Genomic DNA, 13,266 nt, shown 5'->3' with positions numbered 1-13,266 from the left:
TTGTATATTTCCAAAAAGACAACACAAATAACCTACTTCTTATATTTAGCTAGATAACGGAATACAAATTACTTTAACTGACGAGCCATGCTGATAATACGAGATATTTTTCATAGAACTAAGTGGATCCCACATGTGTCCGACTTATTTTTTGTAGAGTATGCCAGTGATAATCTTGAAATTTGTAATTTATTTATTCCCAACAACATACGTTTTAAATGTGAACTAAGTAGCTTTGATTGAATTCGATACTTTCTGTGTCGACTGTTTCATTTTCATAAGTATGGTTTTTAATGGTTTCTGCTCACAACCTTGGTTCCATTGAAAGGAAACCAATTGTCAAAAGATTTCTTCTGATGAATCAGATACTTACTTACCAAAAAAAAGAATCAGATATTTAAGACACGTTAGGAGTACGTTGAAGAATTGCATCATCGAAGACATGTAACAAATAACAAACTGAAACATAAGTTCATTTCTAAACTCATTCTATTTCTCGCTCTAAAATAAAATATAAAGTAAAAAATATTCCAATTCTACTCAATTTCTCACTGCATAATGGAATTTACTCTATTAAAGTAATCCATTTTTCTGTTTGCTCATTATTCTATTATGGAATGAGCAATGAAATATGATTAGAACATTTTAATTCCATATTATATTTTACTCCATTTCAGAGGAAAAAATGGAATTTTACACTGGGGATGCTATAAGAACTGTAGAGAAACCATTTTTGATAGTGCTTAGCACTAGCCCAAGACCGTAATACCCGAGAACCCGAAAGAAACAAGAAAACTTCAAAGTATGAAGAATAATATGGAAGAACTCTCAAAGAGATTTAGAGAACTTTGAATAGAACACTTTTTTTTCTTTAAGAAAACTTTCTTGTTCAACTTCTCTTATTATTTACAAATGAGAGAGGAGTGAACTATTTATAGGCTCCAAAAGTACAAAATATCTTACAAACCTTATCTTAATCTCTAGAACTCTCTACCATAATATCTAGATTTTTTCTACTAATGCTTATCCAAATGAGATCTCTAGAACACTTGAGGAGGTGATGATCTTTTATGATTTTTCTAGAGAGATTCTAGAACCCATAATTAAGGATAGCCCAAAATAAAGTTTAACTTCAATACTCCCCCTTAAACTTGATTTTGTCCATCATTCCGAGCTTTGAGCGGAGTATCTCGAAATGACCTTTTGGTAATGACTTGGTGAAGATATCAGCAATGTTGTCCTCGTTTCGAACCTCCAATGCTTCAATTGTTCCATCAAGCACCTTCTCTCTTATGAAATGATGTTCCAATTCAATGTGTTTCGTCCTTCCATGGAATACTGAATTATTGGCTAGCTTGATGGCACTTTGATTATCTCCATAGATGGTTGATATCTTGCATATTTACATTGTTTTATCCATTCACCCATGCGCATTTTGATCATATAGATTAGGATTTAGCAATGTTTAGGTTGCATTTTGCATACATGAGTCTTTATCAGATATTGGAGTACCACATGGAGTTCTTGGAGACATTTGGGTGCGTTTGGAGCTCAAAAGAGGTGATTAAGGTGATCATTGGACGAGCAATGCATGGGAGCGACCTACCGGAGCGACGCCATGAACTCGCTCGCTATTTACGCTTCGGAGCGACCTCCTAGAGCGCAAAAGTGAAGTTGCTCCAGCTCCTAGAGCGACCTCACCACAGCGACACTCAGAGGTCGCTCGGGTTGTGTCGATTTGAGAGCGACGAACAAGCCGGGAGAGACCTCCTAGAGCGACACCCTAAGGTCGCTCGCGTCTATGGTTTCTGAGCAAGCCCGGAGCGACGTCTTCAGAGCGACACAGCCAGGTCGCTCGCGAAGAAACGACCCGGGAGCGACGTCTTCGGAGCGACACAGCCAAGTCGCTCGCGAAGAAACGACCCGGGAGCGACCTCTCGCAGCGACGAGCCGAGGTCGCTCCGCGTCTATTTGTTTGGCCGAATTCATGTTTTCTCAAGGGCTTTTTGGTTATTTCATATGCACGTTTTTACTTTTCAAAACCTATGTTTTTAAGTACCTTTTGGTAGCCACCAAAAAAGGACAATCTCTTTTCTGGAGAACAACTAGTAAAACTTCTTTTGATTCAGATTTCATTGCTTTCATCTTGTGTTCTTGTTGATTTCTTATCTATTTCTCTACATGATTAATCTGAAATCCAATATGGGTTTAAGAGGAATCATGGAGATTAGTGAGTAATCACCTTTTGAATTCATGGGTTAGGGAGATCAGGGGTGATTAGGTTAGTTCTAGGATGTTTTAGTGTAGATCATTCTTGTTCCTTGCTAGTAGAGTATTCATAATGCATCTTCTGAGTTGGCCACTCAAAAGTTGATCGATAGGCATTTCCCACCCGAAAGGTGTTCGATGAAATGCCTGAGACAATTCTCATAAGCTTTTAACATACTTTACCAAAGACATTTGTTGTTAAAGGTGTAAAGATAGCCAATAGACTTGTTAGTAATTATTGTTTTCATATTATTCAACCAAAGACATTTGATGTTTGAGATATGTTAGTAAATGAACATTCATCTAGACATAGAGGTTGTTTAAGATTGTGTCTAAGCTTAAGGTTGATAGTTTGATTGATCATTTGCCATCCTTAGTTCGAAACTTGATCACCCAAGGTCTAATCCCTATGCTCATGAGTTCTCTTTTCCCTTAGTAAAGAAAGTCATTTTATTTATCATTAATCACTAGTTTAGAAACCTCTTAAATTATCGGTTGCACTTAGATTAAGTGAGTACTTCCATTCTCATTGCTTTGAAATCCCTTAGAATTGGTTCGACAATCTTTTATACTACAACATTTGTCTTAGGAGCCTTGAAAATCCTAACATCAATGGTAACCGATTTATTTATTGGCTCGAACAAGTCTTCAAAGAGTCTTCGAAGCCATATACATTCTTGGGCTGCGAGTGTTGAAGCTTTATACTCTGCTTCGGTAGTAGACAAAGACACCGTTGCTTGTTTATTGCTGCACCATGAAATGCTTGTGTCTCCACACAAGAACACAAAACCCGAAGTTGATTTTCGATCATCTAAATCTCCACCAAAGTCAGCATCTGTGAAACCATGAAGAGAAACCTTGGCATTATACTTGTACATCAGTCCCATGCCAAGAGTTGTCTTCACATACTTTAATATCTTCTTTGCCGCTTCTAGATGTGGCTTCCTTGGTTCCTTCATAAACCGGCTTACAAGGCCAACCGCAAAGGCAATATCTGGTACTGTAATGGTTAAGTATAGAAGACTTCCAACAAGAGAGCGATAAGGTCGAAGATTGGCTAACAAGGATCCTTCATCGTGTTTGAACCTTATGTTAGTATCCAGTGGAGTAGAACGTACCTTTCCTTGGTGTACTCCAAACCTGTCAACAATCCTTTTTGTATAACCTTGTTGGCCGATGAATATTTCATCCTTTACCCTCCCGACCTCTAGACCAAGAAAGTGATTCAGCTCGCCTAACTTCTTCATCTCAAACCTCACTGACATATCCTCTTGTAGACGAGCAATTTCAGCATCGTCATTTCCAGTAATGATCATATCATCCACGTAGAGGAGAACTACTACATGAGCTCTTCCACCTATCTTGAAGAATAGGCTTGGATCAGCACTTGATGCCATATACCCGCAAAACTGGAGAAATTGAGCAAGCTTTATATTCCAAGCTCGTGGAGCTTGTTTTAATCCATACAAAACTTTTTTTAGCTTGCACACATGGTTAGGATACTCTCGTGACTCAAAACCAGGTGGTTGCTCCATAAAAATTTCCTTATCAAGCGTAGTCATCTTTGCTACTGGACTGAAAGTCTCATCATAATCTTCTCCGTACTTCTGAGAGAATCCTCGAACAACCAACCTTGCTTTGTATCTATCAATGCTCCCATCCACTTTTCGCTTTAGTCAATACACCCATTTACAAGAAATAGTTTTAGCATCCTTTGGTTTCGGAACCAAATCCCATGTTTCATTTTTCATGAGAGCATCAATCTCCTCCTTCATTGCGGTCACCCACTCCTCAACTCCTTTTGCTTCTTCATAAGATGATGGCTCATCTTCATCCAGAGGAGCTGCAAAGTAACAAGAGTAAGTGGTGACGAACCTTTCATCTCTGAACCGAGCGGGTTTGACAATGTTTCTTTTTGGTCGTTGATTGATGACATAACCATGATCATGCTCCTCTTTTTCATCTTGGTCATCTCTCCCCCTTTCACCTTGAGTCTCCTTTTCAAAGCTTTCATTATCACTTGGAACTTGAATAATTTGTTCATTAGTCTTAGAGGAGCCTGAACCATCTTGCTCATCTAAGACTTGATGTGATCCATAGTAGGATGAAACTTCCTCAAAGACAACATCACGAGACACTGTGTATTTATGTGTCTCTGGATCCATACACCTCCAGCACTTCTGTTGTTCATCGTAACCGACAAAGATACACTTCCTTGCCTTTGCTTCCAACTTTGTTCTTTGAGAGTCAAACACATGGACGTAACAGACTGATCCAAATATTCTGAGATGCTTCACCGTTGGCTTCTTCCCGTGACTTATCTCGTAAGGAGACTGCATGTTGTTTGGACTGAGTGGCATCCGATTGATGACATAAACTGCACATCTCATGCCTTCTGTCCATAAGGCCTTAGGCAAATTCTTGTCATGTAGCCAGCTTCTGCACGTCTCGGTTAGATGTCTAATCTTTTTTTTTGCTACTCCATTTTGTTGAGGTGTATACGGACATGTATATTCTCTCTTAATACCATTCCTTTGGCAAAAAGAGAGGAACTCCTTTGACATAAATTCTCCTCTATTATCCGTCCTTAGAGTCTTTAGCTTCCGACCAAACGCTCCTTCCACGGTAACCTTGAATTCTTGAAATCTTTGAAATACTTCTGATTTTTCCTTCACAAAGTATACCCAAGTGTACCGTGAGAAATCATCTACGAACAGCAACATGTAGCGAAACCCGGAATAGGAGGATGTTCTTGTTGGACCCATCAAATCACTATGGACCTTCTCCAATGGACCGCTGCATCTTGAGGTTGAATGATAAAATGGAAGTCTATGTGACTTTCCATATTGACAACCTTCACAAATTCTTCCTCCATCTTGAATCTTCAACTTTGGAAGCCCATGAACCAAGTCTTTATTCACCATAACCTTAAGCTTGGTCATATTTATATGGCCAAGTCTGGCATGCCAGATGGAAGCATTGTCATTCGTATTCATCTTCTCCACATAGGCGTGTGAGGCCGATAAAACATATAAATCTTTGACGCGTGCTCCAGTGTGAACAACATCCGCCTTTAATTCTTTAATATTCCTTAAGAACTTAACGTCTCTAGGGCCAAATAGAACATAGTTACCTGAGTCGAATGCATTCACCACCGAAAGAAGATTCTTCTTTACTCCAGGGACATGGTACACATTCTTGAGGGTGATCGGTTCCTCATCATCTCCTTTAATGACAACAGTCCCTTCCTTCTCAACTCGATGGATTGAATTATCAGCGGTAATAATGTTTTCTTTTCCGTCATGATGTTGAAGACTAGAAAATAACTTCTTATCTCCGGTAATATGATGGCTACAACCCGAGTCTACAATTCAATCATTTCTCAAGTTCTTAGTTGTGGGTGTACCTGGATGTTTAGCCTCCACCGTGAAACATTTCCCCCAATTCTTCGTCTTCCGTATGACTTTTTGACTCCACCATATTGTTTCCTTCAACTTAACTCGACAATCCCTTTTGAAATGCCCAAGCTTTCCACACCGGTAGCACTTAAACTTTTTCTTATCCATAGAAGATCTTTCCCTTCCATCATTGTGTCTTGAACCTCCATCTTTGTTTTTCTCCTTGAAGCTTTGTTGTCTCCGAGCTAGGCGCTTCCTGAGTCATCATTGATTTTGACTCCTGGCATTTGCATGGCTAATGACTCTTGCGAAGCTAGCAAATTTTCAAACTCTTCCAAGGAAGGCTGTGTAGCCCATCCTTGAACCGAAGTCACAAACGGTGTATACTCAGGCCGTAGACTTCGAATGATAGACCGCTTCAACCGTGCTTCAGAAATTGACTCCTCCGGATTTAGAGTATTAATCTCGGAGCATAGGTTCTTTACCTTGATAAAAAAAAACTCCGAGATTGAAGACTCCCCCTGCTCCGCATTCGCAAGCTCATTCTCCAATAATTGTAGCTTGGCCTCATTCTTTTTGTTGAACAGTTGATCTAAAGCTTGCCAAATGGAACTAGCGGAAGTACATCTTGAGACATGCTCAAATATGCTTATAGATATGGATCTCTTCAAAGCAAACTCCGCCTTGGCATTCTTCCGTGTCCACTCCTTTGTCGCTTCCGGGGTTGCAGCATTTCCTCTTGGTGGTGTTGTGCTATTACCACCAACGACATCCCATAAGTCCTCACTGACCAAGTATGACTCCATGCATGACTTCCATAACCGATAGTTAGATTGGTTTAAGATTTTCATTCCCAATCCAACAACACGACTCATTGATTCCATACTTCGAATAAACCCGAGCTCTCTTTAAACCCCGATCTTGATGAGCACGAGATTAGAATAGCTCTGATACCATATAGGGAAACCACTCTTGATAGTGCTTAGCACTAGCCCAAGACCGTAATACCCTAGAACCCGAAAGAAACAAGAAAACTTCCAAGTATGAAGAATAATATGAAAGAACTCTCGAAGAGATTTAGAGAACTTTGAGTAGAACACATTTTTTCTTTAAGAAAACTTTCTTGTTCAACTTCTCTTATTATTTACAAATGAGAGAGGAGTGAGCTATTTATAGGCTCCAAAAGTACAAAATATCTTACAAACCTTATCTTAATCTCTAGAACTCTCTACCATAATATCTAGATTTTTTCTACTAATACTTATCCAAAGGAGATCTCTAGAACATTTGAGGAGGTGATGATTTTTTATGATTTTTTTAAAGAGATTCTAGAACCTTAACTTAACTTTGAGTTTAGCCAAATAAGATTATTGGAACCTATAATTAAGGATAGCCCAAAATAAAGTTTAACTTATTGCGATAAGAACAACTTGATTTGTTATGTCTATTCAGGAAAAAAAGTTTCAATCTATATGTTCGCATTTTACATCTTCTGTTCGTCTTCCGACGATTGCAGTCATACAATATTAGATGTATATCTAATATTACCATTGGCGCTTGATGCATCTAAATCAGATCAAATCATGAATAACTTGCTTAATAACTTCTATGACTGAATGTATGTGTATGTACCTCTAGATCTGTGTATGAACAATACTATAACCAAACTAATAATTAGAGCAAGAGAATTCTTTTTGGTGAAAGAGGAAGATTATTATCTGTTATACACCTATTCATACATAATGTTCGGCTATTCTTAGTAGTTTGCTCTCATTTTACATCAAACATTCTTCTTCCGATACAATCACACCACACATCAATTAAAGTTGAGACGTTACTAGCGTAGTTGAAAGCTAACGAACATATGATTGGTATAACCGAAATAAGTAATATGGTAAATGTAAAATAAGAGCAGCACACACTGAGAATAACTGAAAATTATGTATGAATTAGACGTACAACAAATGAAAGTAGCTGGAGATAATTACGTTCCTCTGAACTGCATGTTTTAAAAATTATAATACTAAAATCTAACAACAGTTACATATTTCGATATGCCCAACACTAGTCACGAGACGATTTAAAGATCATATAAAATCCATGTTTCCTCAATTTTTTCTTTTTACGAATTTTCTCGACGGTCCAAATATAGACGATAATAAAGAAAGAAAGATTCCACCGTACATGCATTAAATGATCTTAAATGAACCTAGGGAATGAATAAATTATATCGATGTAGTGTGAGAAGAGTCCAATGAAAGAAGAATAAATATCAACCGTTAAGAAGATATGAGCAGATACCAAAGGAGAGCCGTCAATTCTTCACCTTCTTCCGACGTCCTTGTCTCAACGACGTTATCTTATGGCCAAGTTGGTGCACATTGTTCTCTCCTTCTCCATCGTCGATTTTTCACCCCTCTAGGCTTTTGGCACGTTCAAACAAGTTATCTATCACATTTGTTTATTATGGGTTCCGTTTGGTTTGGTTCAGAGTGGTTGGTTTTGTAAATGATGGCAGAACCTAAAGTGAATTCAATTGATTTTGACATTGATGGTTTAACTTAGGTTTGACATGTAGTTATACGAATTTACTTACGGGCTCACCATATATAACGAGCTCGAAATATATCTCAAATGATACACGCATTACGCATACGATAAACTAACCAACGTAGTTCACTTTCCTTTCCATTGGACATGAATCCCAAAACGAGCAATGCATTTCACTCATCACTTGTTTAATTATCTGGTACAATCATTATAGCTCATAGTAACTCGTATTAAACCAAGAAGCGACTAGCACATCTTGAGTAATAAAAAGAAAAAGAAAAAAAAGAGAGTACCAAACAGAAAATGAACATAGACGTAAATCGCAACAGTTACCAAAATACATGTAAACTGCGGACCCCACTAGTCTGTCTACATGGCATGTCCGAGACCGTTGATTAGTTTTTTAGTATTTCAGTAAATCAGAAAAACGACGAAAACTAGAATCCCAATAGTTTGGAGAAGAAAATCAATTTTACACGTGGTTTATTTTACACCGTCAAATGAAAAATTCTTATGAATCTCCGGTTAATCATATTATAGGGACCGGCTACTTGTTTGTCAAGTTCCGTGGCGCGTCGCTGTTCAACCGGCTCTAACCCGGCGATATTTTGTACTAGTATTTATTTTTCAATTAATTAAATAAAATAATATTTTTGATAAACTCGTGCAACTAAAACAAACCCCTTTGCTCCGCGTCTGTGTATATAAAGCTCATCGTCTCACTTTCTCTCTCCGCGTTCCACTTACTAAAGTTGGAGCTGACTTGCCTCTCTCGTGCTTCAGCATTTTCCCGAGAAAGTTGAATCTAAATTTTCTATCGAAAATTTGAAATGGGAGTGAAAGTAGGATACACTTCGCCCTTCCTTCAATGGGCGGCTCATCCTTCTTCTTCTTCTCAAACCCTAGCTTCCAGAGCCATCTCATCTCCTTCAAAACGACGTCACAACGCGCCGTTTCCATCCTGTCAGAGACTGAACCGCTCAGCTCTCTTCGGAACTCCTACAAAGCTCCATCGCTCCAAGTCCTGCGAGCTATGGCAACCATCCACACCGACAAGGACCTATTCGATTCGAAGAGCTTGCAGCGCAAGCCTAGATCCCTTCTCGGACGAAGAGTTCTCCAAGAAGATCCAAGAGCTAACTCTCAGATTCCACGACGAGAGAAAACAAATGGATTCAATCGAGATCGAAATGAAAGCGAACAGTGTGGACCTTCCTCTCTCGATTCGTATGATAAAGAAGAAGAGAAAATGGGAGGAAGGAGTCAAGAAGAGCAACGCCTTCTCGGCGATGAGCAAGGCCTTCTCCTCGATGGTGTTCATGATCCGAGAGCTCCAGAGCTTCACTCTGCACATGAGAGAGGTTCTCTTCTACGAAGACTTGCAAGGGATCTTGCTTAGAGTTAGAGAAGAGATGCACGCTTCCTTCGTTTGGCTGTTCCAGCAGGTCTTCTCCGCCACCCCTACCTTGATGGTCTATGTGATGATACTCCTCGCGAACTTCACCGTTTATTCTATCAGTAGCAACTCTGCTTTAGCCGCAGCCGCAGCCGCTCCTCCTCCGACCACCACCACCGTGACAGAGCTAACAACCGAGAAGTTCGATTCATCATCGGTTGTCAAAACGTTCTTTGTATCGTCTCCCAACGGGAATACGGCTTCCCTGGGCGGCAACAACAATGGCGGCGGCGGCGGGAACATCCGGCCGGTGTTGAGCGGAACTGATGGCGATGATGGATCAGAACAGTTCAGAACAAGCATACCCGAAGGAGTCTCGTCAACGCTCGGGTCAACGACAACAGAGTCAGAGGAGACATCAGTGTCGGGACAAGACGAACTCAGGCTGTGGAATTCGGTTGTGGAGGAAGCAGAGCAAATGCAGTTTTCAAATACAGACGATGCACTGTTGGATCACGGGACGAGGAAGCGGTTCGTGTCTCCTTTGGATGCTCGAGTAGAAGAAGCAGATGAGGACATTCATTACTTCAGAACAGAGCTTCTCTACCAAACAGGACTGTCTCAAGAGCCTAATAATCCTCTGCTTCTCGCTAACTATGCTCAGTTCCTCTACATCGTCTCTAATGACTATGACAGGTAAACAAACAATTTTTTACTGTCACATCTTAATCATTGTTTCGGTTAAATTTTGTTTTTAATTATTAGATTTTATTTTGTAAACTCGAAGTTAGGTTCGTTCGAAGCTTCCTAGTAGATTTTTTGGGTTGTGAATTATGAGGCTGCAAGTTGTTGCTAACAGTCAAAAGTAGGCGTAGTGCTCGATGATTTCTCTATTTCACTAGTGGGGCATAATTGTGGAAATTTAATTTAATTTTTTTTTTTAAATTAAATCATCAGCAGAATATATTCGACCAAGAGAGTTGAACCATTTCTTTTCCTCTTGGAGTAATAAGACAGTGCATAAAAATATCTAGCGGGGAATAAATAAAGACATAAGATTAGTTCAAGCCAATGAGCTTCGAGTCTTTGAGGGCTGATGATAGTGGAGTTTACGGTGGAGCTTTAAAGACACCCCACCAGAATCCAACAAGTTAAAAGGTGGCTTTGTCTGAAGTCTTTGCCTCACAATCTGTCCTCTAGTCTAGATTTATTCACCACCCAAACAAACTAACACATGTTTTTTTCATTGGCTTTAATATATCTAAGCTTAATTAGTACTAGTATTGTAGTTTCGTTGGTAGTAAGTAGGTGTGGCCGTTTGATTGGTTTTTCGATTTAGTTCTTTTGAGTACAAATATATAAAAAAATTCGATATTTATAAAATTCAGTTAGGCTTTTGGAGTTCGAGTAAGCCGAGGCTTAGTAAAGTATTTTAAACATGTAGCATTCCTCATTAAACATCATACTGATGAAATTTCTGATTTTGTTCATCTCATATTCTTTTATATCTAGTGAATTAGTGTCTCACATGATATTTTGTATAACAGAGCAGAAGAATACTTCAAAAGAGCGGTAGAAGTGGAACCGAAAGACGCAGAGGCCCTGAGCAAATACGCCACGTTCTTATGGAGAGCACGGGACGATCTTTGGGCTGCTGAGGAGACTTTCTTGGAAGCAATCGATGCCGATCCCACCAACTCTTTCTATGCCGCTAATTACGCTAATTTTCTATGGAACACTGGCGGTGATGAGACGTGTTTCCCTCTCGACGAGTCTCAGGAAGACACCATATAGTTAAGACCGTCCATCATCACGTCTAAGTAAACATTCTATACAAACTAATAAATATAAATATGTGCATATTAATGATGTATATGCGTGTTTATTATAGTCACGGTGGTGAAAAGCGTTAAATCCTTATGGTTGCAATTGGTCTAGTGAAAAAGACGAAAATATTCCATCATCATGGGGTTATGGATCTTCTGTTGGGCCTATATCGTAGATTTAAGAGTATAAGAGGGTACATTTCATTTGTTTGGTCCGCAAATAGGGTATTGTCAAATTACTAATAGCAACGCAGCTTCAGTCTACTTAGGGGTATTTAGTAAGGAAAGCATAGCTCCATCTTGGGTAAATTAGGAATGCTGTAAGGATGGACTAGTCCTGAAACCATCTGGTAACTCCAAACCATAGCAATGTAGGATTGCAAAAATTGTTCCAACAATATATATAGAGTGGAAATCTGAAAGATGTAATAGTATATCTCAAGGCAAGCATTTACACCGACATCATCCTTTGTTACGATAACAAGCAGTCCCTCTGTCTTGCCTAAAAGCCACGAACCTCTTCATTTTGCCAAAAAAAAACATGTTTTTTAAAAGAATGTTAAATTTAGTCAATTCAAAAAAAAAATTTTACAACATGTGTGACATTGTTTTCAATGTTCTAATATAAGTAAAATGTTCTAATATAAGTAAAGATACTAAACGTAGTGAAAGCTTTAGAACGTTTAAACTAGGACTGCCGAGAGGCAAACCAAGTTGTCATGGCCTTATTGACGACTTCTCCTTCCTCGACTGAGAGAGAAGATCCTATTTCGAACCAGTTTATCGATGAAATGAATATCTGTAGTTGCAGTTTTATGAGTTTGTCATGTCTGCACCTTTTTCTCTCCCTCCATATTGATGAATGTATAGCTGCCTGAAACACATATCTCAACATGAACATATGTGTTATATTTCTTGCTCCATCAACCAGCGCTTCCAGAATTCTGTCCCATCAATATGAATTAGTCTGTCGAAGAATACTTCGTGGGAAATTACTCTAAATTTTCTCGGATAACTAGCAACTGAAAAACATATGGTTTCTTGTTTCAACCGGATCCAAGACATTAATTATCTTAAAGCTTGTCGTGCTACTTTACAATGAACCACAAGGTGATTTTGCCAATTGTAGGATTTGGAACCAGAGTCTAACATTTCCCTACTAGTATAGTGAATGATATAATCTAAAATATTATGCTCATATTTAGATTTTTATATATATCTCGGTTGTAATTATTTATTTTTCGTAAGGTTGTACATAGCCACGTAAATACGATGATCAGATCAAGGAGAATTCATCAACTTTCATGGTATCAGAGTTCTGGTGCTCTTGAACCTGATATCAAATCATTTCTATTCTTTTTTGTCTATGTTTCTCTTCTTTCCTGTCGTTTCTTTCTTTTATGCACCATGGATGTTCCCCTATACAATGGAAGAGCTTTAGGGCACCATTAGTGGTAGTCACTCAATAGGTTTCTGATGATAAAAACAACAAGTATTGAAAAAGAATGAGAGATAATAGCAAATCATAAGAATCTATTGGTGGCAGAAAAACTTCCACAAAGAAGAAAATAATTTTTTCTACCGCTGTAGTTTTATTAGTGGTGGAATTGTTTGAAAATAATTGAAATATAGTAATAAATATAAATGTTACTCCCTCCGTCACTCAATAGGTTTCTGATGATAAAAACAACAACAAGTATTGAAAAAGAATGAGAGATAATAGCAAATCATAAGAATCAATTGGTGGCAGAAAAACTTCCACAAAGAAGAAAATATTTTTTTCTACCGCTGTAGTTTTATTAGTGGTGGAATTGTTTGAAAATAATTG

The 13,266-nt window shown here is 38.5% G+C and overlaps 1 protein-coding gene across 3 annotated transcripts; it reads left to right on the top strand.

Moving 5' to 3' along the window:
* Positions 1–8,908: 8,908 nt before the first annotated feature.
* LOC106446930 lies at positions 8,909–11,530 on the top strand. Of its 3 annotated transcripts, none has more exons than XR_001288889.3 (3): positions 8,956–10,308; positions 10,573–10,770; positions 11,160–11,397. XR_001288889.3 is itself a non-coding variant. In XM_013888757.3 (2 exons), exons 1-2 carry the CDS (start codon positions 9,047–9,049, stop codon positions 11,404–11,406), a joined length of 1,509 nt encoding a protein of 502 aa, XP_013744211.2. In that variant the 5' UTR covers positions 8,909–9,046; the 3' UTR covers positions 11,407–11,530. The 3 variants fall into 3 exon arrangements, 1 of the variants encoding a protein (XP_013744211.2); XR_007322186.1 differs by having other exon boundaries at positions 10,570–10,770; XM_013888757.3 differs by lacking the exon at positions 10,573–10,770 and having other exon boundaries at positions 8,909–10,308; positions 11,160–11,530.
* Positions 11,531–13,266: the final 1,736 nt, after the last annotated feature.

The sequence above is a fragment of the Brassica napus genome, chromosome C4, assembly GCF_020379485.1.
Source record: "Brassica napus cultivar Da-Ae chromosome C4, Da-Ae, whole genome shotgun sequence".
Taxonomy (NCBI): Eukaryota; Viridiplantae; Streptophyta; class Magnoliopsida; order Brassicales; family Brassicaceae; genus Brassica; species Brassica napus.
This window is presented reverse-complemented; position numbering and strand designations above follow the sequence as displayed.

Coding starts and splice junctions, on each gene's coding strand:
- LOC106446930 (XM_013888757.3), top strand. CDS start 9,047: ATGGGAGTGAAAGTAGGATACACTTCGCCCTTCCTTCAATGGGCGGCT. Junction 10,309..11,159: donor GTCTCTAATGACTATGACAG/GTAAACAAACAA, acceptor TTTGTATAACAG/AGCAGAAGAATACTTCAAAA.